This window comes from Choloepus didactylus, chromosome 7 (assembly GCF_015220235.1).
Source record: "Choloepus didactylus isolate mChoDid1 chromosome 7, mChoDid1.pri, whole genome shotgun sequence".
Lineage (NCBI taxonomy): Eukaryota > Metazoa > Chordata > Mammalia > Pilosa > Megalonychidae > Choloepus > Choloepus didactylus.
This window is the reverse complement of record NC_051313.1, coordinates 142,145,251-142,167,898: the sequence shown is the minus strand read 5'-3', so window position 1 is coordinate 142,167,898 and position 22,648 is coordinate 142,145,251. Positions and strand designations below refer to the sequence as shown.

Sequence of the window (22,648 nt, the reverse complement as noted above, 5' to 3'; positions counted from 1 at the left end):
GCTTAGAGCTGCAGGCACAATCACTCCCCAACTTTGGTAATGTCTCCCCAAGAGCTGGAGGCAGGCAGAGGACCTTTTCAGAAGTTTGTTGCCGCCCACAGGAACTGCCTGCCTTTTGCTAAATGTAAAATATTCTGATTTTAGAATTTATTAAAAAAGAAATAACACTGATTTTGAGTACCCGGGGTTAACCCAGCAACCCAGAGAGCACCATAAATCCAAGGGAAGCTGTGTCAGAGTCTTTTCCCTCCAGAAGAATGGCGAGCCGAGGAGAAAATCTACAGTGCAGTTATAGGAAGAAGCCTGAAGTTTTGGACTTTTCAGACCTGGAGCTGGAAAGGTTAAGTCTAAAAAGGAAAACAAGTCACCTTTCTGCCAAAATAAGCTGTGATGAAAGTTTAGACCCCACCACCTTTCAGCCAAGCATTTCCTGTTCTGGCCTCTGTAGGCTGCCTCACACAAGCCCAGCTGAAGGGGAGCTATTTTTGGGGTGCAAACAGCCAGGACTAAGAATGAGAGAAGTTCTTTATTTATAGTTACACCTTTCAACTGTTCTTTTCCCCACTCTGGAGAGAGTGGCTGGGATTGGCTTTCCCTTTGAATCTACAATCACTGAGGTGAGAAGGACTTTGAAAAGGTCATAGCACACGCTGTCCCCTCTAGACAGGGGTTACTGTCCCTGGGTGTAAGTTGTAAAGCTACCCACACCTTCTTTAGGAATCCCCTTAATACACATATACACAGTCTATGCCACCTGTGTGTTCTGGAGAAGTGTTCTGCAAAACATCTTCTTCATATAAAAGGTGATTTGAAATTGCATTAGTGGTTTTGCTATTTAAAGGAATTCAACAGTAAAACTTTTACCCCTTTTCTTCAAGAGGATTCTGTGATCGTGCAAATAGATAATTTACCTGTGTTTGTAAATCCAGACTTTGTGTTAGATTTTCTTGAGATGGGCACATCTAGATTTAGTGCCAGAAAGAGTCCATAAGCTCTGGCTCTTTGTAATTCAGGCATATTTTCTGCTTCTGTTAAATTAGTCCATTCTTAATACCAAATCCCACAGGACCCGTTCTAGGCATTTAGTGTTTAAAATAAAAGAGAAGGTCCCTGCCCTTATAGGGCTCACCAAAGTATCATCTTGGTTTTGGCTGTTACTCTCCATAATTCCACTAACATTATATTCTTCCCAGATATGTGTCACTACCTGACATTGCAGTGACTAGTAGTGGGAAAGACATAAACGCTACAAGGTAAGCGTCACAAGGGCCTTGTTCACTCTTTAATTCATCACTAGCATAAAAAATCCACTAGATGCTCAACAGTCAGTATTTGATTAATGAATTTCTATTTACCTCATATTGTTATGTATATTATACTTTATGCTGAAGAGCACACACACACCCCCCTTTTTAAAAAAATATGACGACTTCCTAAATATGCTACCCCACTGTTTTCACCCACTGCCTCAGGTATTACTATGGGAATTACCTGAAGGACAGGAGGATGGCTTCTTTCTAGGGTCACTAGCATTTTTGTATTTTCATTGAGTCAGATTTTAAGCAGGTGACTCTACACAACAAGTTGGCAGGCATGACCCATTTGTGACTTCTTGCTCCCTCTACTTCTGGTGGGTTCTTTGTCCAGTCAGGCCAATGGGGTCATGATTTAGCTTTTGGCCAAAGGAGGGTCTCTTTGCTGCATTATTGTGCTTGTACAAAATGTGGTGCCTTGTACCACTTACAGAGGAAATAGAAATGTCTGAAAACTCAGAACCTAGGTATGGGAGCAGATCTATCAGAAAGTTGGAGAGAAACAACTCAATGACCCAGGAACTTTATAATAGCTGTGAATTCACAGTTCTTGGCATATAGTAGGAGTCCAGGAAAGTTTTGCTGACTGAATGAGTGGAAAATGATGCCAAAATGATGCTCAAACTAGGGCACTGGACATATTTACTTCTTGACAGTTTCAAGTTATTATTTGGGGAACATTTCCATTGGTGCAAAGGGGTAAAAATAGGAACAAAAATTCAGTTAGTCACTTACTCACCTTTTTACTTAAGTGGGGACCATTGGTCACCCCAATGCTTCTCTGCCCTGATGGTGGCACTTGATACACATCTTTTTCTTGGGTGCCATGGCCTGTGGGTACTTGGTAAATTCCCTGGTTTTGATATGAAGGTGGAACTTGGTAGATGGTGTCCCGAGGGGCAGCCTGTGAGTTTGGCACTTGATAGAACTTCTGCTGGCTGAAAGTCTGGTGCATCAGTCCAGATGTAGGCTGGTCCTGACTGGATGGGATCTCCTGCATGGGACCAATCAGCAGCTTCACCCGGTTGCCGGGAACGATGCCTTGGCGCCCGTGTAAGGAGCACAGCCACCATCCCTCCAGTCCTCCTGTGTTCTGCTCTATCACGGTCAGGATGTCTCCTTTGCGGAAGGCCAGCTCCTCAGCACACTCTGGGACATTGTCGTATAAGGCCCTTGCCATAAGATTCTAGGAAGGAAGGAAGGAACATGGAGAAATCGTGTTAGAATATCAGCTCAGTCCCGCTAACACCTAAAGCCCATCCTCGTATGGAGAGGCATACTTCCTGGAAAGAGAAGAATAAATCTGAACAATAGCCTGTAAGGAGAAAAACAGATGGTGCAGACGAAAGACAGATCCGTACATTCTGTTTCTGCCACCAATGACATCGGCTGCCTCCTCGGAAAAGCGCAAACGCCAGAGGAACTCATTCCTCTAGCGGTCAAGGCTGTGCCAAGGAATTATGAGTAGCACTGTTTAAAAGTTAGAGGATGGTTCAGTATACAAAGACATTCTTTCTTGCTTTCTTAAAGCCAGCTGAAGGAAATAATATTGCAAGAAATTCAGATTACTACACCACACATTTCTAAATATTTTTCATATATTGGAGGTAAAAAAGAGTCAAAGAAAATCCCAAATAATGAATAGTCCAAATGGCATTTGTATTCAGTGATGAAATGTAAACAGAAGCACACTTATATTTGCCTTGGAGGGAGCAGGGCTTAAAAAATCTTATTCTCAGTTGATCTAAGTTCCTTGGAAATAGGGAGAATATACAAGCGAGTGTTTCTTCCATGACGATCCAGCATGGAATACAGTTTGACTACAGTCTACATTCCAGATTTGATGGTGGAGAGCTACAAAGTTTTAACACGTAACACATAGGTAGATGCTAACTCTTTCTCTTTTCATCTCTTGCTCATGCCATTCCCGGGGACCCATCATCACCATGCCACTTTATCACCTACTTTTTGAATCCTGCCATTCACATCTGAAAGGCCGTGCCTTCCCCTTTCAAGGGCCCAAAACACTTTCTCTCTTTGTATGAAGGCCCTTCTGGCACATTCAGTCTTTAGCAGTCAGCCAGAGCAGGCATTCAGCAGAGAGGGTGGGCAGTGCACGCCAACATTCCTGGAAACCTTTCAAAGGCTCTGAAGGATTTCATTTCTTGGCTTTAGTAATGTTTCCCAGCATGCTGGCACCCATTACCACGTGCCTCCATCCTTCCCGGTGCAAAGTCGGAGACTGTCATAAATTCACTGCAAGCACTTGAAAAACTAAAAGCGATCCCTCTAGTGTGCTGCTAAATGTTTGGATGCACGAGGTGTTGAAGTGATGATCATTTATGGAAGGAAGCATTGCAGACTGGATGGAGCATACTTTTCTTGTTACTTTATTTCACATGATACCATATTCATGGAATTTGGAGCTGTTTGGACTTAGGCCCCATTTTCTTCTCTAGAAATGTGGACTTGATCTTTCAGCCCGTGTTTTTCATTCATTAATAATTGACATACATTCATCCCCCACTTCCCTCCATTCAATGCCTCATAACCAAAGGTCTGGCAGTGGGTGCCGGGTCTCCATTATGGAGTGACTGTAAGGGATCTCCCCTCTGATCAGTAGTTGGGAAGGGGACCTAGTTCTACTTCTGCCGGCCAAGCTCCTCACAGTCAGTGCATCTGCTCGACCTAAGGAAAGGAGATAAAGCCACAGAGGTCAGTGCTTTGGAAGCCCGGGGATGCTCTTCAAGAATAAGGATCAAGTTCTTGTTCTTGATAGTTATGAGAGTTCAGGAAGTCTGTGACATAGACAGGTGAGTGAATGGTAAGGGAAGCTAACAGAAAACTGAGAGGTTTGTGTTTCGGGTGAAGATTTTAGTTAGTATTCATATTCTAGGAAGCTTTGAGTTCCTTCTAACAATTAAAACTTCACATACATAAAGATAAAAGTTGTGCAGTGTTCTACGCTGGCTTGTGGAGCCATTTAAGCATGTATCATAAACCTAAAGCTTCCTCCGTTTACTATCTTCCATGTTTCTGGATGTTCTGTGCCTAGTAATTTAAAAGAAAAGCCATAGAGTTACAGAAGTCAAGATTCTGGCCCTTTGTACCAAAATGATCTCAAGGAAATTAGTGTGCCAGAGTTGCACTGTGGTTTTAGAGAAGGGAGAGAGCTAGCCACTGTGGACTCTCCATTTCTCTTGGGTCCATTCAACAATTGGGAAGGCTGGGAAGGCAGCCTCAAGATGAAATCAGAAGTAACAGAGGCTGGGCAAGTTCTGTTGGAGATGAGGGTTGATAGCTATGCAATTATATTGGCTACAAAGAAGGGAAAGAGGAGAAACCAAAAACAATAAAAAAAAGCAAAGGGCTAAAGTCCTGATCAGCACAAATAACCTGGAGGCCGCTGGAGGTGGGTCACTTTCATGAAACGCCATGCAGGGCTGAAATGGCACTGGACTATGATTGACAACAGGCAACTAGAAATCCCCTTGTGAGTCTTTCTGGATATTCTTTGTCTCCTGTCCCAGTAACCTTCCCACTGCCAGCTAAGCAGCCTGCTAATGTTTCTAGACCTGCCTCAAGAGCTGCTGCTGTTCAGGGAAAACTTTGTGAGCCCTATTGTTAGTGCTGACTGAGGCACCGATGGGTGCACTTTCCTAATTGGTTGTCCATTATTTCCCAGCAGTCTTCCCCATGCCCGCAGAGATCAGTATTTAGAAAGCGTGCTTGGCACCGGCTGTTAGTGGCAGGGACCCCAGCGCCAGCCTGACACCTATTCACACACTGACAAATATCCTCTGCCTTGGCTGGGCAGGGGTGTGAGTTATTTAATATCCTTGCAACCATGTAGTTATTTTAGATTATTTGTTTTTCTTACTCCTCTGTTTGGACATGGTTTATTAATTTTCTTGGGGTATGGTAGGAACATATTGGAAGCAAAGTAGTTATTTTAGGTTATTTGTTTTCCTTAATCCATTGCTTTGTTTGAAATGTTGTGGGGTTTTTTTGGTTGTTGTTTGCCTGTTTGTTTTTAATTTTTTGATAAACAAAGTTAAAAAATTGAAAAAAAATCAGTAGAAAAATGGGAGTAAAAACTAAATGACAAATAGGGTGGGATGGGGGGATGGTTTGGGTATTCTCTTTTCACTTTTATTTTTTATTCTTATTCTGATTCTTTCTGATGTAAGGAAAATGTTCAGAAATATATTGTGCTGATGAATGCATAACTATATGATCATACTGTGAACAGTTGATTGTATACCATGGATGACTGTATGGTTTGTGAATATATTTCAATAAAACTGAATTAAAAAAAAAAATATATCCTTGCAACCACAGAGAGCTAATGTCTACTTTCCAGTCACTCTTCCAAAAAGGCGGCTACAGCCCCAGAGGCCTTTAGAGATCATCTGGACTCAATGTCCCCGTTTTAACAGATGAGAAAACAGGAATGGGGAGGCCAGTTTATCATTTGCACAAAGCCACAATGTTGGTGGCAGAGAAGGCACCTAGAACTGTGGTCTCTTGGTTCTGAGTTAAATTCTCTTTCCAGAACTCTAAGCTACCTTAGCTCTACTACACAATGTCCTTCTAATTGCACATATTTCCATTTTATAACAATGTTCTAAAGATGAACAGTTCTTCTTTTTGTGTCCAAAGAATAAAGAGATTCTTAGGATTTTGTGTCCTAGCTGTGTAACTTGGGCGGGTTACTTTTCCCTTTTGTGCCTTAGTTTCCTCATCTATTATCCTGATAATAGATAGTAGGATAATAGTACTTTCCATAGGTTTGCTGTGAGGATTAAATGAGTTAATTCAAGTAAAATACTTCAACAATGCCTGAGACATCACAAGCTCTTATGACTATTTAATTTGCAATGTGGCAATTGGCTTCAGGCTCTCTACCCTACTTCACCTCCTCTCATTTCTCATTCAAGAGTTTCTGAACTGGATACTGAAGATCTCTGCATTTTAGTGTACCTAAGGTAGCCCTCAATAAAGAAAAAAAGTTTGAAGGGCAAGAAAAAAAGAGGTGGTCCTATCCTATCCATACTAATACACACACAGACGCACACACACTGATATTTCTCTTTTCACAATTACATTTCAGAAGACTGAGTCTTAAAGCACCATTTCTCTGAATTAATAATGAATTAATGAGTTCTGGTCACTGCAACCACTTGTCAAGTATTTGCCTGACAAACATCATATAATAAAACTATTGATTGCATTCAAGAGAACTTCTGAGACATAATGATAATAATGAGACTACTGGACCAATTATGGATAAATTCCATTAGATTCCAGCAGAGTGCAGTACATCAGAAAGTAAGGACAGACATGGTTAAGGAATCTGGCTTTTGAAAATGCTTGGTCTTGGGGCAAGAGTTCAGTAAGAAGATAACACAAGTAAACTTAAGCTGGAATACAAATCCACTCCCTCAAAAGGGGACATGCAACTCCTAAGTAGTTAGGCAAGAGTTAATTCTTCTGGCAGAGAAAAGGAGCGACCCTCCTCTTTAGTGCAAATATGTGATTCCTTGGGGCCACAGTTAGAAGCCCACTATCTGAATATCTTAGAAAAATCTTGGAGAGGCAGTTCAAGACCTATTCTTTCTCCCACCCCTTGGATATTTATCTTCAGGGCAGAGAAGGTCAACACAGAAACAAATAAATGAGAGATAAGAGAACTGAGGCAATTCTTTATCCAGTTGGATGGTTATCCCCCAGAGACTGGCAGTTAGAAATGCAGCTATATCTTGGCAAAGCTCCAAACTACTTGAGGCACGGAACTTGAAAGCTAGAAGGAACCTTAAACAATTACAGAACCACTCTTTCATTTACAAATAAGAAAAATGAAGCTCAAAAAGTTAATGATTTGCCCAGGTTACCTGGCAAGCCGAAGAGCTGGGACAAGAATTCAGGCCTCCTGCTTCTAGCTCCATAATTATGCCAGTGTTTCATAAAGTCAAAATATACTTACAAAGGCTGTGGCTCTAATCAGGATTGGAAATTGGCATTTGGAGTCATAATCCTATTTAAAGGGACCTTTATTGTAGCAGCATCTGGCATTGACCCCCACCCCAAGCTTTCCTGAAACTCTTCTTTTGCTTCTGTGACACCATTTCCTGGTTCTCCCTCTTCTCTCTATGCCCATCCCTTAAGCGATCGTGTCCAAGGGGATCTAGCTCTCCTTTGAACTCTTATCACTCTATATATCCACTCTACAGGAAAACTTGTCCATGCTGATGGCATCTAAATATACAGGTAGCCCCCAAATCCATACCTCCAGCCCAGATATATCTTCTGCTCTCCAGTCCCACATTTCCAGTTGTCTACTGGGCATCTTCACCTCATACTCAACATGTGCAACCCCCACCCCCACCCCTACTTTCCCTATCTTGGTTGACAGCATGCACACAATTTAGGAACCTCAGAGTTGAAACCCAAACAGTCTTCTGCAGCTGGACCTGCTTTCCACCCCACGGCCACTCCTAGTTCAGGTCCTCAGCAACTGTCTTTCTGGAGTCCTGCGATGACTTCCCAATGGGTCTTCTTGCATTGAACCTCTTTCCACCTCAAAATCCATCTTCTGGTCATTTCCCTCCCTGGTTCTCTGTAATAGGTATCTCTTCCTAGCATTGTATAGGTTATAAAAGATATCTGAGGTATCAAATTTGAGTGTCATCAGTATCCCACCAGTTTGATAGTCTTTATTGTAAATAAACTGATATATGCACTAAATTTCAGGGGATTAGTGTTGTTGGTATTTGATAAGACAAATTTCATTAGCAACTTTATGTTGCCCCCTATTATGCTTAACCTAAATAAAGAAACATTCTTTGACCAAAAAAAAAAGTATGATTTGTATTATCTCATTCAAGACTGTGAAGGCCGTAAGATCAAGGACACTGTCATGCTCATTTTGTATTTCCAGAGCTCACGGTGTCTATAACATAACACACTCATTAAATATTTGCTAAATCGAAATGAACTCCAGACTCTGATTTCCTGGTTCTCTGTAGAGAGAATGAAACTGTTTTCTATAGAATTCAGCAAGACAGTTAAAATTTTCGGATGACCATGGGGGAGATGAACTAACTGAACCAGGAACAAATTGTGCGTCCAAGTCAGTCAAGCCCCACAGCTAGAGATTACAGGAGGCATAGCAAGCAGGAAAGCTCCTGCCCTTCCCTATTAAAACAGGATAATGACGCAGAGAGGAGCCTGACGTGGTGTTCACAACCACTGAGCAAACAGGAAAGCCAAAAGGAACTGGCCATCCCAGAGAGATTAAATACAATGGTTTCTTTAAGAGCCTTTTCTCCAGTAGTCCGTTTTGCCATAACACTTGGGCTCTGCTGGTTCTGGTTCCCAGAGTGGGAAGACAATGCCATCCAACTGTGGATACAGAGAACTCAGGGTCATGTGACAACTGCCAACCCCCACTCCACCCCACTTTTTTTCTATCAAAATATCACAAAAGCTCATTATCCCTATTACCAGGGAAACTATCTGCTTTTCCAAATACAGAGAGGTGTGACTTGTAATTTCCATGACCATTCAGGCTGTTCTTTGAAGACAAGTGTGACACAATGACTGGTGTGTCACCCCCTTACGATTGATAGCAGCACCAATGGCCTGGCTTCCTCTTATTATTTTTACTTTATTCTATATTTATCATGCAGGAGTTCCTGCCAAGGCCTCAGGGCTGCCACGTTCTCAGCTACATGACTTTCCTATACCCAACCCTCCCCCAAGCTTGGCACTGGACTCTGCACACGCACACATACTCACAGAGCAGACAGATCCCGAGAAACAGGAAAACCAGAACAGGAAATGGCCATTGTCAAGGTAATCAGTCCCAAGGGAAGTGGCTGGGGATGCGCATCATCCAGGTCAGCCTTAGGACACACTGGGGAGGAGAAAATAAAAAAGGCCCGTGTGCTTTTGTGCCTGCTGACAAAAATGTGCTTCAGTCTGAGGGCTGCCAAACCACTTTGGGTGCGTTTCTCCTTTCTTCCACCACCACCTTTGCAATAAAGGGGGATATGGGCTTTCCCAGAGGAAGGTGATGGCCATGGGCAGAAAACATGGATTTTGCAAGCATCAGGATTTTAATTTTGGAGATCCCTGGTTATTCCTCTGTTCTTTCAGCTGAAGGTGTGAAAGGCTGCATTCTTTAAGAGTTGCATCGTCTTGGGATTGTTAGGTAGCAGATATGGAGCTTTCAGTACAAGAGTTGGATGATAAGTTACCTAGCACTTCTGAGCTTTTTCTGAATGATATTTGTCGCCTGCTTCCTGACACAGTTTTCCTGAAGTGACCTAAACTACCCACAGACAGGCAGCAGCCGGGCCCTATCAGGTCCCACTAATCCCTTGTCACGCTCTGACCACTGGTGAGGAGTGGCCAGCAGTTCCCACCCAAGATTCCTCAGGCACCTAGACTGCATTTGAACCAGCGATTTTTCTTTTCTGGCACGAGCTGCTTCTAAAGCCCTATGAACGTCATGAAGCTCATATCACTATCTCGGGCCGTCTTTGAGTCTTCATTTCATTCACTTTGCCCCCAACTCCTCAAGTTTTCTTAGATTTTCCAGCCTTGTGAGCTTTAGCCACAGCATTTGTGGGGGATGCTTGAAGAAATGCCATAAGGCCCCAAGGGTCCTTTCCAAAAGAATTATTCTTTGGCATGGCAGCAGCCCCGCAGGAGACCTGTGTGGCTATTCCCTGTGTGCACTGTGGGACAGTGCCCTGTGTAGGGTCCCCAAGAGGGCTCCCAGGTTCAGGAATCTGGATGTCTCTTCCACTTTGATCCATCCCTGTTGGATGCGGGATCATTTGGAACACAGCACGACTTTAATGGTTGGTAGGCCAAAGGGACACTACTTCTTGAGAGCTCATGAGAAGATCTGAAGCTTATTACAAATTTGGAGGTTTGGACCTCAGAAAGAAATTTTCTATCCCTCCAGGTTTGGTGATGTGACATGGACAGCATAACTGTGCGATTACAAAGTGTTTCCTCAAAACCACAATGAGATACCACTTCAGGATAGATATTTAAAGGAAAATAAGTGTTAACAAGGATGCAGGGAAATAGCACACCTCCCACTTTCATTGTCGGTGGGAATGTAAAGTGGTGCAGCCCCTGTGGAAAAGTTTGGCAGTTCCTTAGAAAGTTAAAAGTAGGCAGTTTCACTTCTACGTATATACCCCAAAGAATTGAACCCAGGGACTTGAATGGATATTCATACACCAGTGGTCATAACAGCATTATTAACAGTAGCCAAACGTGGAAACATCCCAAGTGTCCATTGACAGATGAATGGATAAACAAAATGTGGTATATCCATGTAATGAAATACTATTCAGCGTAACAAAGAATGAAGTTCAAAATACATTATAACATGGGTGAACCTTGAAGACATCATGTTGAGTGAAATAAGCCAGACACGAAAGAACAAATATTGGATGGTTCCACTTATATGAAATAGCTAGAATAAGAAAATTCAGAGAGTCAGAAAGTAGATTAGAGTTTACCAAGTGCTGGGTGGGGTTGGGAATGGGGAGTTAATGCTTAATGGGTACAGAATTTCTGTTTGCGGTGATGGTGAAGTTTTGGTAATGGATGGTGGTGATGGTAGCATGACATTGAAAATGTAATTAATGCCCCTGAATTGTACATGTGAAAGTGCTTAAAATGGGGAATGTTATGTTGTATATATGTTACCACATTAAAAATAAAAGTGTTTCCTTGAATTCTGGGCTCCTTTCCTTCCTGGCAGAAGAATGAACCGCATCTATTTCCCCATGATGAAAATTGGTGAAGGACAGAAATGTTCATAAGTGAGATTTGTTTACCATGAAACAGACCAAAGTCTAGAACAAATCTTCTGCTTCACTTAAAACAAATTACATATGGGTTGGTAGGTAGGAGAGTGTGTGTGTGTTTGTGTGTGTGCATGTGTGATGTCTGCCCCTTCAAAGTCAACTTCTATTATTTCTCGACCAGTGGTGGAGGATGAATTCGATTGCTGACAGTACTTAAGAAAAATAAATTAGCTTCTCCTTATAATCTGATGATAGTAAATAGTGTGTCTTTGAAAGCTCAATTCTCTACTTTTCCGTGGTCTTTGAGATTTACCCAAGCAACTCCTGAGGGCCTAAAAGAAGGGGACAGAGAGCCAAGGTTTCTATGGGTAGTAGAACCAGAAGTTACTCTAGCCAACTAGATTAGAATTTTAGAGAAAGGGGTCCTACAGATCATTCTAACCCATTGTACTTACTTCACAGCCCAGAGCCTTAGTGTTTGTTGTCCAGGGTCTCATATTAAGTTAGTAGCAGAGCCAGAACTTGCATCTAGTTCTCCTCTCAACCTAGGGTTTTCTTTTTGGTCCCACATACCTTCCTGAGACTCTTCTCTGCCTTAGAATTGCATTGCTGCTATTATTAAGCCTTGTAATTTATAAGCATTTGTCCCAGATTGCCTGGTTTTGATAGATTTAAGTACAAAATATTGGCCAAGGATCAAAAGCATGGGGCAAGCTTAAACTCTTTTTGGGGTTCAGTCCCTAGATAAATCTGACAGGCGCCATATAACGATGAAGGCCTCCCACCCACTCATGCAGAAGATAGGTTTTATTAACAATAAAACAACCACCTGGATTCTGGCCAGTATTCCAAGGTTGGCACTGGATCACATCTATCTGCCCGTCTAGATAAATCCCTCCAATAACCAAGTACTTGGAGAAGAGAAATGAGAATGAAGTTATAAAGAGGTAGGAAATGCCAATCCACTATATTATGGTATATTTAGGAAAAAAAAATTCGTTTCTCAAAAGTCAAAACATACACATTATAATGCCTAATTAAGTATCTGAAAGCAGGAAAAGCTCTTCCTGTTTTTATATCCCTATATATCTTAACTACACCAAGGTATGCAGCCAAAGGTATAAAGTTATATCTAAACCCACCAAGACAAATACCTACATATACTGGTAGCCCCAGCCAGAACCCAGCTGATATGACCTGGATGCCACTCCTTACTGGGCCTCTTAGATGTCACCTGACCTAGGTTTGGAGCTTGATTGTGATTATCTCACTTAACTTGTGAGGTTCTCAAAGGGTTATAAGAAATGGATGTGTACGCTTGGTTGAGAAGGCTACACACAATCATAAGCCCTCAACACTGCAACTGCCCAATCATCCCAAGGAAGAGCCTTTAGATGCTGCAGCTTTCAGCTAGAAGATGGCAGACAGATGGCTAATGGAGCAGAGGAAAATCTCAACATGAAATTGTTCAGTGACTAGGTGCACAGACAAGCTCTTACATGTGTATATTATACAATCGTTTATGAGAATAAAATTGCGTTCTTAAAAGCCCAGTTCTAAATGCATGCCCCTTGAGTGGGTATATATAGTATATACAGAAGCTAGAGGAAGACTTTGTGAGAATTAAGGTCACCTTAATGGTTTTGCACGTGGCCTGATACTTCTTAGTATTTTGTGGTATTCACTTGAATAAACTGGGGCTAAGCATCTGAAGAGGAAGTTTCTTTTTGGTAAAAACCTGTTACATTAAGCTCAACCGAGTCAGGATAAAATATGGCAAACAGTTCTAAGGAGGTGTTTTTGTGCTACTATCACATAAAACCACTAAGGCAATTATTTTTAAGCAGAAGGAAGTAGGAGAGATTAGACCAGCGGTTCCCAACTGGGAGGATTTGGCAATGTCTGAGATATTTTTAGTTGTCACAGAGGGTTGGGGGGGCTTGTAGCTCACCATCCTGTAATGCACAGAGCACCCCCCATCACAAGGAACGATCTGAGTCAAAGTGGCAATAGTAAGAGTGGCTGGGCACTGGCCTGAATTAGGAGAGTGTCTAGTCTCAGCTTTCATACTGCAAGACTAAGGACTATGAAATCAATGGTGTTTGTGCCTCTGTTTTCCCCATCTGCCAGATGGAGATAATGAACATGTTCTTTCTTATAAGACTGCTATGAGGATTCATGAAATTATATATATGTGAAACACTCTGATTTCTTCAGAAGAAAGGGTCTCTATAAAATCAAAGCCCAGTTATTACTGCACTGTTATGAGCTCACGAAATTGTCTTAAGAACTGCACGCCTCCCCTTCAAAAAAAAAAAAAAAAAAAAGTCCTCCAGGAAAAGAAAACAAACCAGAAATGATCTCATCGTGATTACACCTGCCACCCCAATAACAGGCACAGTTCAGAGAAGCTAAATTCTTTCCCTCCAGCCATGAAGTAAGCTGCATCTGTAATTAAGATCTTAATAAGGAGGCAGGAGGCCTGGTGGAGACGCTGCTGGCTAGGAGACAGAAAACACCCCACCTGGTTTAAAAAGAGAACAATTGAAACACAATCCCCCGTGGCTGCTTAATGCTCTCAGGTGTCCCAAACAAGTCCCATATTTCAAAATGGGCTCCCCTTTATTTCTAAAGATGCCTAATTCTGCAAGGAAAAAGGAAAGAAGGAGCACCCCATTATTTACAAGTAAATGTCATTTACAACTTGTGGTGAAAAATTTGCCTGAATCCATTAAAAGATGCCTCTTAGATAACTTCCTGTCAAAGGCTGGCATAAGGGAAAAGGATAATAATGCCTTCAACAGTTGATTGATCTTTGGGGCAGGTTGGGATGGCCGTCTAGAGTGACCACATGTTCCTGAACTTTCCAAGACAGTCCCAGTTTCAAATGTCCTGCCCATTGTCGGGCCAGATGTCCCATTTTTTGGTTGGTGAAATGTGGATACAGACCCACACAAATTATCTATATACATTTGTTTTCAACTGAAAGTAAAGGATGGTACACAAGTATATTTCTTACTAATGGGTCTGCCTTGGTTGGATTTAGGATTTGGGAGGAAAAAAGATGGGTAATGATATGAGTCTTTGATTCGGTCAGTGTACATGTTCTCTAACTGAAAAGGTAGTCTTTATAAGGAAACAGGATATATTCCAGAAGCTTCTCTTTAGAAGTGAATGGGGTTATCAAAAGAAAGAATGCCATTGAGCTAGCTGTGTCCTTATGGTTCCCTTCCCTGACCCCATTTAAGGATTGCTCATCACACTTAGCTTTGAGTGCAAAAGATTGGTGAATCAGAGTAATACTCAAGTTCTCTCCCAAAGGAGCACTCAGGGGAAAGAGCATTTCCAAATTTTGTTCTTCTTGAAGCTGTTTGTAACAGTTCTGCTGGTCCACTAACCCATTTCCTGCCAAACGTGAAGTCACACCACAAATGATTAATAAAAACAAAACAAAACAGAAAAACACAGCTCATCAACAGATTACTAGATACTAAATACTCTGAACTCCAAGAAGTTTGGAGTGTCTAAAAATCCACTTTACTGCAATTATCTGTCTATTGGCTTTGCATATTATTGGGTATTGGGGGAGAAGCCCAGTTTATTCTTTCAGTAAAGGCACATTGCTAGGGGCAGGGAAGCCTAGATGAATTCCTGAGTTAGCCGGATCTCCTGTGGATGTGAGGTGTAAAATTAAGGGTAACAAACTGAATACCAGAAATTAATAAGATTAAGGCTAATTCATCATTACTAAGAGGTAGTGTAGGGTTTCCCCATAACTAAAGAAACCAGAAAATAATATTATTGGCACCTAATACTTTCTAACTACACAGTGCTTTATTTAGTAAGAGGAAAGAAAAAACTGGTTCAAATCTTAACCTTGTATGTGTTTGAGTTACTGCAACTTTCTGTTGAGCTTGACAGATATTCCAGCCTCACCCCTACCCCCAACAAAGGGTAAAGAAAGGAATTACAATTAAATTCAGAAGGAGTCAGCAAACATTCCTGTTGTTTGCAATGCTGGCACTTTTACATATTCATGGTTGCTTAATCTTCATTGCTGTTGAACATAAACATTAGCATTCCACATAAGGAACATTTTTTGGTAACATCTTATAAATATTACCTTGACATATTAGAAATACCAGGAGAAATTCTAATCTGCAATACACACATCAAGGAGATTTGCAAAGAAATATGACACTTCCAGATCATTGGACCCAGCGTTTGAATGAGAATCAGGAACCACCTACCTATACACAACTGAAACACCATAATGGCTGGACTATTAGGGAGAAGATTGGGGGAGAAAAGAAGTAGCTCTTTTTTAAGAATAAACTGGGTTTCAGTAGTCCATGGTGGGGCCCAGGGATACATATTTGAAAACATTCTGCTGGCAATTTTTAAATCTCCATAATCAGTGACTCCCCACCCTCCTTGGCTCTGAAAAATCCCTGTCATGCACCACCATTGTTTTCTAGAATGCCTTTTCCATCTTCCTCAAAGTATATGCCCCAATTCCCCCAGATCATGTTGTCTACTAAAACCACCCTTCTACAAGAATCTACAAGAATCCCCCTTTCCAGTGGAGAGTGGAAGAGGTCAGAGCAAGCCAGGCGGTTTGTCTTTATGTTAGATTCCTCAGGAGGAGAGCATTTTTGTGGCTAGTCCTCATTAACCAGCAAGAATTACCACAGGGAGAATGCTGGAATGTTCAATGTAAATAAGATGGGGCAGGGGTTTCGTTGACAAAGTATAAACAGGGATTTTTCTTTTTTTTTTTTTTTTTTTTTGCCTCCTTTTCATGCCCATGCTCTTTGTGATCATCTGTTGCCTAGGAAACAGGCAGCTTTTCTCTCGTATTTTAAGTTGGAAATATACTATTTCTTCCCAGTGACCCTGTTTTGTTTGCCTTGGCAAGGAGGCCTGGTAATTCAGTCTGTATGTTACTGACCAGCAGTGCCCCGGTTCCAGTGGCAGGCATTTCAAACCAATTCGTTTAGGTTTCTTTCTAACCTTAAAATGTGCTAAAAATAGATAACCAAGACCTCTTACTTTACATCTGCGTCACTCTAATTGGCCGAAATCGGGATAAGGAGTATAGTTTACCCTGAAATTCTCCTGTACCCCCACCCACCCCCCTTGCAGTTTGACATGGCTTTTTAAATTGATGACTTTCCCTGTTTCTCACAAATATTTTTTGCTATGGGTAAACAATTCTAGTTAATCTTTCCTCTTAATTTATTATCTATATAATCCTTCCATAGCTACATGTCTGTATGGGTATATCTTATAACATGTCATATTATAACTGCCACGTATTAAGTTCCTACTATGTGCTAAAAACAGATGACTTTCATATATTGCATTCTTATAACCATCTGATATTATCACTCCTATTTTAGAAATGAGCAAACTGAGGCTTAGAGTAGCTTACCTAAAATTATAATGTTAGAAAGCAACAAAACTGGGATTTGAAACAAAACTCATGCTCTTTCCCCTATATCATATAGCACTAGACCTGTTTTTATAGCAATTTGTATGTGCATTTTATGCAATTCAATATTAAATTCAATATTTGTTATATATCTACTGTGGGCAAGGTCCTGTAATTCAAGGAATATCAAGTCTTAATAATAAAGAAGATGCCAGAGTCTTGATCATTAATAGATAATGTAAGCACGGCTATGTGCAGAAGGTTTACTATTTAGTCCCTAAGACTGGAATATGCATTTCTACAATACACATCCGGGCCAATGGAATTCTCAACAACATTCAGCTATCTTAACTTAGTACCTGAGATTCTGACATAATCCCGTTACCAGGTCTTGAGGCCGCACTATCCTTTCAATATCTATTGAGCATGTACTGGAACAAGGATAGCTGGGGATGGCTAGCATTGTCTACTTACTATTATAAATACTTTATATTCATATATTATCTCATTTAGGCCTTACAACAATCATATAAGGCAATTATTGTTATCCCTACTTTACAGATAAACTCAGGGAGCTTAACCCGGCCAAGGTTACAGGACTTGAAGTCACAAGAAACAGACATGCCTTGCTTATTCCAAAGCCCACACTCTGTCTAGCCTCTAAAATAAGAATATTAAAGACCCTGCCCCCTGAAAGCCTGAACAGATTCCAGATCAGCCTTATAATTCAAGGACCTGTCTATCAATCTGCCTCTACCTAGAAATAAAGGGTTGGTCTCTCTCGTATTCAGTGGGGCTTATTTAAAACGTCACAGTTCCAGTGAGCAACCTATGTGACTTACAGAGTAAGTGATTCAAAGGGGTTAATAAGTAAGGCAGTGCTAACAGAGTAGGGCAGAGGTGAAAAACCCAAAGTCTATTTTAGGGATTACAGGATGGTCAAGGAGACAAAGGGTTGGGCTCTTGATTGTTTTATAGAGAGGACAGATGAGGAAGGGAAGTGACAGACCAACCAAGTCACGCAAGCATAAAGAGACAAGGACAAATGAATCAAGGGACTCAGATGTAGCAAGGGAGTTGGATTTCCCAGAGCAGAGGAGAAGGAGGAGAAAGGTAAGAAGTAAAGGGTGTGCTTGAAGGGTGCCACATTCACGTGGGTGGGAGAGGTGAGAACTACGGAAACCTGGTATTAGAGAAGCATGAAGAAGGCTTCAATGAAAAAAACAATTGAGACGATGAGGTCATAAGGACAGAAGGGGCGGGGGAGGGCATTTGCAAGTGGGGCTTGAAAACTAGAGAGGAAGATGTTTTTAGAAGACTGCCAGGCAGACAGGAAGCCACTGATGAATTCTGAGAACTGATGTGTACTCCAGCAATGAAAGGATGCTAAAGGAATCCTTGGTATGTTACATACAGACTGTGCAACTTGCTAAATTTGGTATGATCAGAACACCTTCAGTTTCAGAAAGGCTTTCATCTCTGCATAGGTAAGTCATTTAGCTCCAAAAATAGGTCTGCTAAAAATATAAAATTTACATTAAAAAAAATAATATTTTTTTCAAAGCATATTTTGGTGCTTTTGAATTCATAGGACTCAGACGAAATTTAAAAGGATAGGAGGGCAGGAGTCCCTAATTTGGATTGGGTACAATGATCTCATTTAGAAGAGAATGAAGAATTTAAAACCAATATATCACAGCAAGGAAAGAACTGGGAATTATATAGGTCATAAATGGCCTAAGCTGAAGACCCACTATCATTCTTTCTCAGGATAGCCTGAAACATTAAAAATGTTGCCAGAGTCCTCTCAGAAGGTTTTTATAGTGCACACTTTCTTGCTCCCCTAACCCCCTCCATTCAACCAGGACACAGGAATCCAAGTTTCAGACAGTAGCTTTCATAATTGTACTGTGAATTACATCTGTAATTTTTTTTCCATCAAAAAGTTTTAAGAAGGAATTTCTTGCATGACAGACTAGATAAATGATCTACAATTTGAAGGTAGGCAAAGCCACACAGGGCCCAATTTGACACAAATGGTGAAGTCTCACACCCAGCTGCACACCTTTAATCACCTTCTCAGAAAATAGCAGCAACCACCCACCCCTGAGACTTCAGGGGGTAGAGCTTTCTTTGGGTAAGCAGGCCAAGGCCATGGAGCACCCCTCCCCCCCATTCAGAACATGATCTGGGATCTATGGAAGCCTGCAGAAAACTCAATAAATTAAGCGCCTGTAATTTACTATCACATAGCCACAGACTGAACACCTTCGAAGAGAAACGGAATACTAAGTACACATGAGAGTCACTGCAGCCTTTCCATGAACAAATAAAAAACATACAATGAAATAAAAATAGACCCTATACGTGCTTGCAAAAAAAGTTCACCCAAAGTAATAGCTTACATTCCACAGTACTCAAGATCATTGTAAACACATAGCTGTCCAGCCTGAAGCTGTGCATATTAAGGGCACAATAAGTGGAATTTGGTTGTATTTGTGTAAGTTGTGATCCTTAAAGCAGCCAAATCAGATAATCTAGTTTTTAAAAAAATCTTACAGGGCCTGAATTGTTACTCTCTCAATGAGATTGTGCCAACTGTATAGTGTATAGAGCAACATAGTGTTTAAAAGATAACTCCTGGCTCCAGGAATTTACAATCCAATAATTATCTGGTTTTACTACCAGAGTGGCTCAAATTAAACAAATAATTGCCAAATGTGCACTTCACTTTGCTTTGTAGAGTTAGTGTTTAAAAAAAAAAAAAATCTATCCTGCAAAAATACTTGGAATGTAATAAAGAGTCAAACTTCCTGGACAAAGAAAACACCCAACCACATAAGACACAGATGTTGCTTTCTCTTACTCTTAATAGTGGTTAAGATCTAGAATTTTGGAGCTGGATCACCTTAGTTCAAGTCCCAGCTCCACACTTTTTTAGCTGTGTGGCATTGGATAAATTACTTAGCTTCTCTGTGCCACCATTTCCACATTCAAAAATATCTATAATAATAACACCAACCTCAGAAAGTTATCGGAAGAGTTAAATATGACAAATTTGCATGTCATGGTAAGTCTCAATATGTTATCACCTTTTTGCCATTTTCTCTACCTAAAATAACAAAATTCTCTTCTTTAAACAAGGTTGCCCATTATTAACTAGAGAGAAAATGGACTTTATAAGAAAGGGAAAGCAGATTATTCCAGCTGATGATTCATTTTACCATCACCACAGAGTGTCCAGTCTGTCATTTGTTCAATTGGAGAAGTCAGTTATTTTGCTGATGAAAGTGTCTACAAGCTAATAAATGCTAAAGGTCACATGCTCATATCATTTAGCAGGGTGTTCTACACTGGCAAATCTGGCAGAGGATAGGTTTTCCACAAATGCCAGTCAAAGTTTACACTGCCAGCTGCCCTGATGTTCTCTTTCCATAAGAGAAAACTAAGCCTGATGAGGTCACTGAATGAAAGTGACTTCTGACTTGTAACTTCTATCACTTTCTAGATTTGCAGCATTCAAAGTTAATTTCAGCTGTGTACACTCTCTGATAATAAATGTAAGGGCACAATTTCTCTTTTTTACTGCAAGTCAGTTTTTATGAAACCAAGGTATTCAGCGACATGGAGAGGAGGAACAAAAAAATCTCCCCAGGCTAAGTATTATTTAGTTCTTTCATTGTTCCAAGCAAGGGAACTGTGGAAATACAGGGTGAACCACTTCACAAGACAACTTTCTTGCCAGGTGGAAGAATTTGTTTCTGGTTGCATTCTAAAGCCGAATGTTAACGTCTTTGGGCTTGTTCATTCCTATGATCCTCCTTACTGATGCCCATAGTGGAAAGATGATAGCATAGAAACTGATACGTGTTTCTTCAGACAGTTGTAACCTTTCTAAGAAGAACTGTAACTCATGCATTAATTACAATAAAGACTCTCAACATTTAGATTTATAGCTTTCAAACAAAGGATTTATCCCTGATGTTAGCCAGTGGACTATTAGATAGAACCCAGCATTTACAACCTCACATTAAAAAAGGATGGCCAGAAGCTAGACAAATTGAAAGGAAAGCAAAGTCTCTGGCATAATCCTGAAGGTCAGACAGGTAAAAGAAATTGTCAATCCACAACCTTGCCAAAATTCATTTCAATGATGGCACTTTTGTTTAAAAGTGCTAGGACTTGTCTATTCTAGAATAGAAGTATTCACCAACCCCAGGAAAAATCACGTCCAGTTCACTGGTATCTGCATCCATACAAAGTAGTTTTGTCCCTGGACGCTGCCTGCTTCGTAGATGACGGTTACTTTAAAGCAAAATGGGACACCCTGGGCAAGTTATAATCCTTTAGCTAAGAATATGCACAGAGCAGTGCAAAATTCATGGAAAAACAATGCTGCCAAAGTAGCAGGATCCTCTATAAGCTTCAGGCACAGTAAAAGTGTTTACAAGAAATGGCTAACACTTATTTGTCCTTAAATCCAACTTCACCTAAGGATGTCCAAATTCTCCTTCATCAGCTGCATACAGTACCTGGGGCTTTTAATTTCTCCCACCAAAAGTATATATGGCAAACTACTTCCCAGACGAAGAGCAAAACACTTAAAGCAAAGTCTGGAAAACTTAGCTTTACTAGCCAGTCTGAGAGACTCGGCAGTTACTCCTCTCTTTTTAGGGCTCCTGCGGCAGGGGCGGCCAGGCTTGGAGAGCAGGCGAGACCTAACCTAATGCCAGCCCCGCTTCAGAAAGTTAGAGACTCTCGGCTCTCCAGCTCCTGCTGTAAACGCGCTCTAAGTAAACTTCTCACCGCATCGTTTGTCATTTCCCCGGCAACTTTCAGAAGAGATGGACCCGGGTTGTGCCGCGAACTCTCAGCATGGGTCTTATTATATCAGCCTGCTCGTATGCCAACCAAAGTAATGGGCAAGACACACACAATCGCACACGCTTGCACACGCTTGCACACGCTCACCCACACATACACACACCCAAGCACAACCCCGAGCTGAAAAGGACAGCTTATAAAAGGGCTTTCCCCTTACCTTATACTTCATTTCGGCCGCGGTGGGTTGAACCGTTTTCCTAAACTAGTTAGACTGCATCAAGGACCGGAGCGTCCGTCCCTCCATTGAGTGTGACGTTAAATGGAAACGAGAAGGGCTCCCGGGCCGGAGACGCTAGGCTCCCAGCGCAGAGGCGTTCCCCGCGCTTCTGAGCTCACTGTTTTGATCCGGGTGGGCCCACGACGGGCCTCATTTGCATACTGCTCCGCCATTGGCTAGTGGGGCAAGGTAATACGAGCGCCCCGCCCTCCTGCTAACTTCTGAAAACCCTCGACAAAGAAATTGTAATGTGATAATTTTTTTCCAGATTTTTTTTTTTCTTGAGAAGTTGGGGGTTTACAGAACAAACATGCATAAAATACAGGATTCCCACATACCACCCTATTAATAACGCCTTGCATTTTACGTTATAAAAAAGACTGGAAAATTAAACAGAAAGGGGGAAACCCTCCCAAACCTAACTGCTCCTTCACCTCAATCCCCCTATCCCAAAAAAGAAAAAAGAAAAGAAAGAAAGCCAGGAACAGGGGATAAACTCCTTAATATTAACCTAAGTTTAAAAAAAAAAAAACAAAAAAAAAACCGGCTTCTCAAAGCAGCCTGACAACCCTGCTTCCTGTGATCTAGCAACTCTTTCATAAACCCATTTCATTTCAAAGCCATTCACCTCCCAATCTCTACATGAAACGAAGTCTGGAACAAAAGGTTTTCTGTCTCCAGGCTCCTTTTTACTAACCACCCCTGCTGTTATCTCTCTCTCTCTCTTTGTGGCTGTTTGCTTTTTTTGTTCTTTTCAGTGTTCAAAGTACTTCCAACGTCAGTCCGCACCGAGTCGGAATACAATCCTCGCTCAGTGAAAACGCGCTCTCCGGCCCGGGCACCAGGGCTTCCGCGAGGGTTCCCACGAGGGCCTCCCGGCGCTGGGTGTCTTGCACACTGAGCGCCCTTCGCTGGCCTTGCTTAGGATAAAGGTTTGATGTGACCTCTCCAGCCCAGCCGGCCC

At 41.4% G+C, this 22,648-nt stretch overlaps 1 protein-coding gene across 5 annotated transcripts in view; it reads right to left on the bottom strand.

Moving 5' to 3' along the window:
* NEDD9 (neural precursor cell expressed, developmentally down-regulated 9) overlaps positions 1-22,648 on the bottom strand; it is a 181,582-nt gene that overhangs the window by 24,141 nt on the left and 134,793 nt on the right. For 4 of the 5 annotated variants that reach the window (XM_037842970.1, XM_037842968.1, XM_037842972.1 and 1 more), the window contains one exon: positions 2,053-2,499. In XM_037842970.1, coding sequence (XP_037698898.1) covers positions 2,053-2,499 — 447 coding nt within the window. Of the gene's footprint in view, positions 1-2,052; positions 2,500-21,624; positions 21,962-22,648 lie in introns of those variants that run through there. The other variant, XM_037842967.1, reaches the window with a different exon arrangement.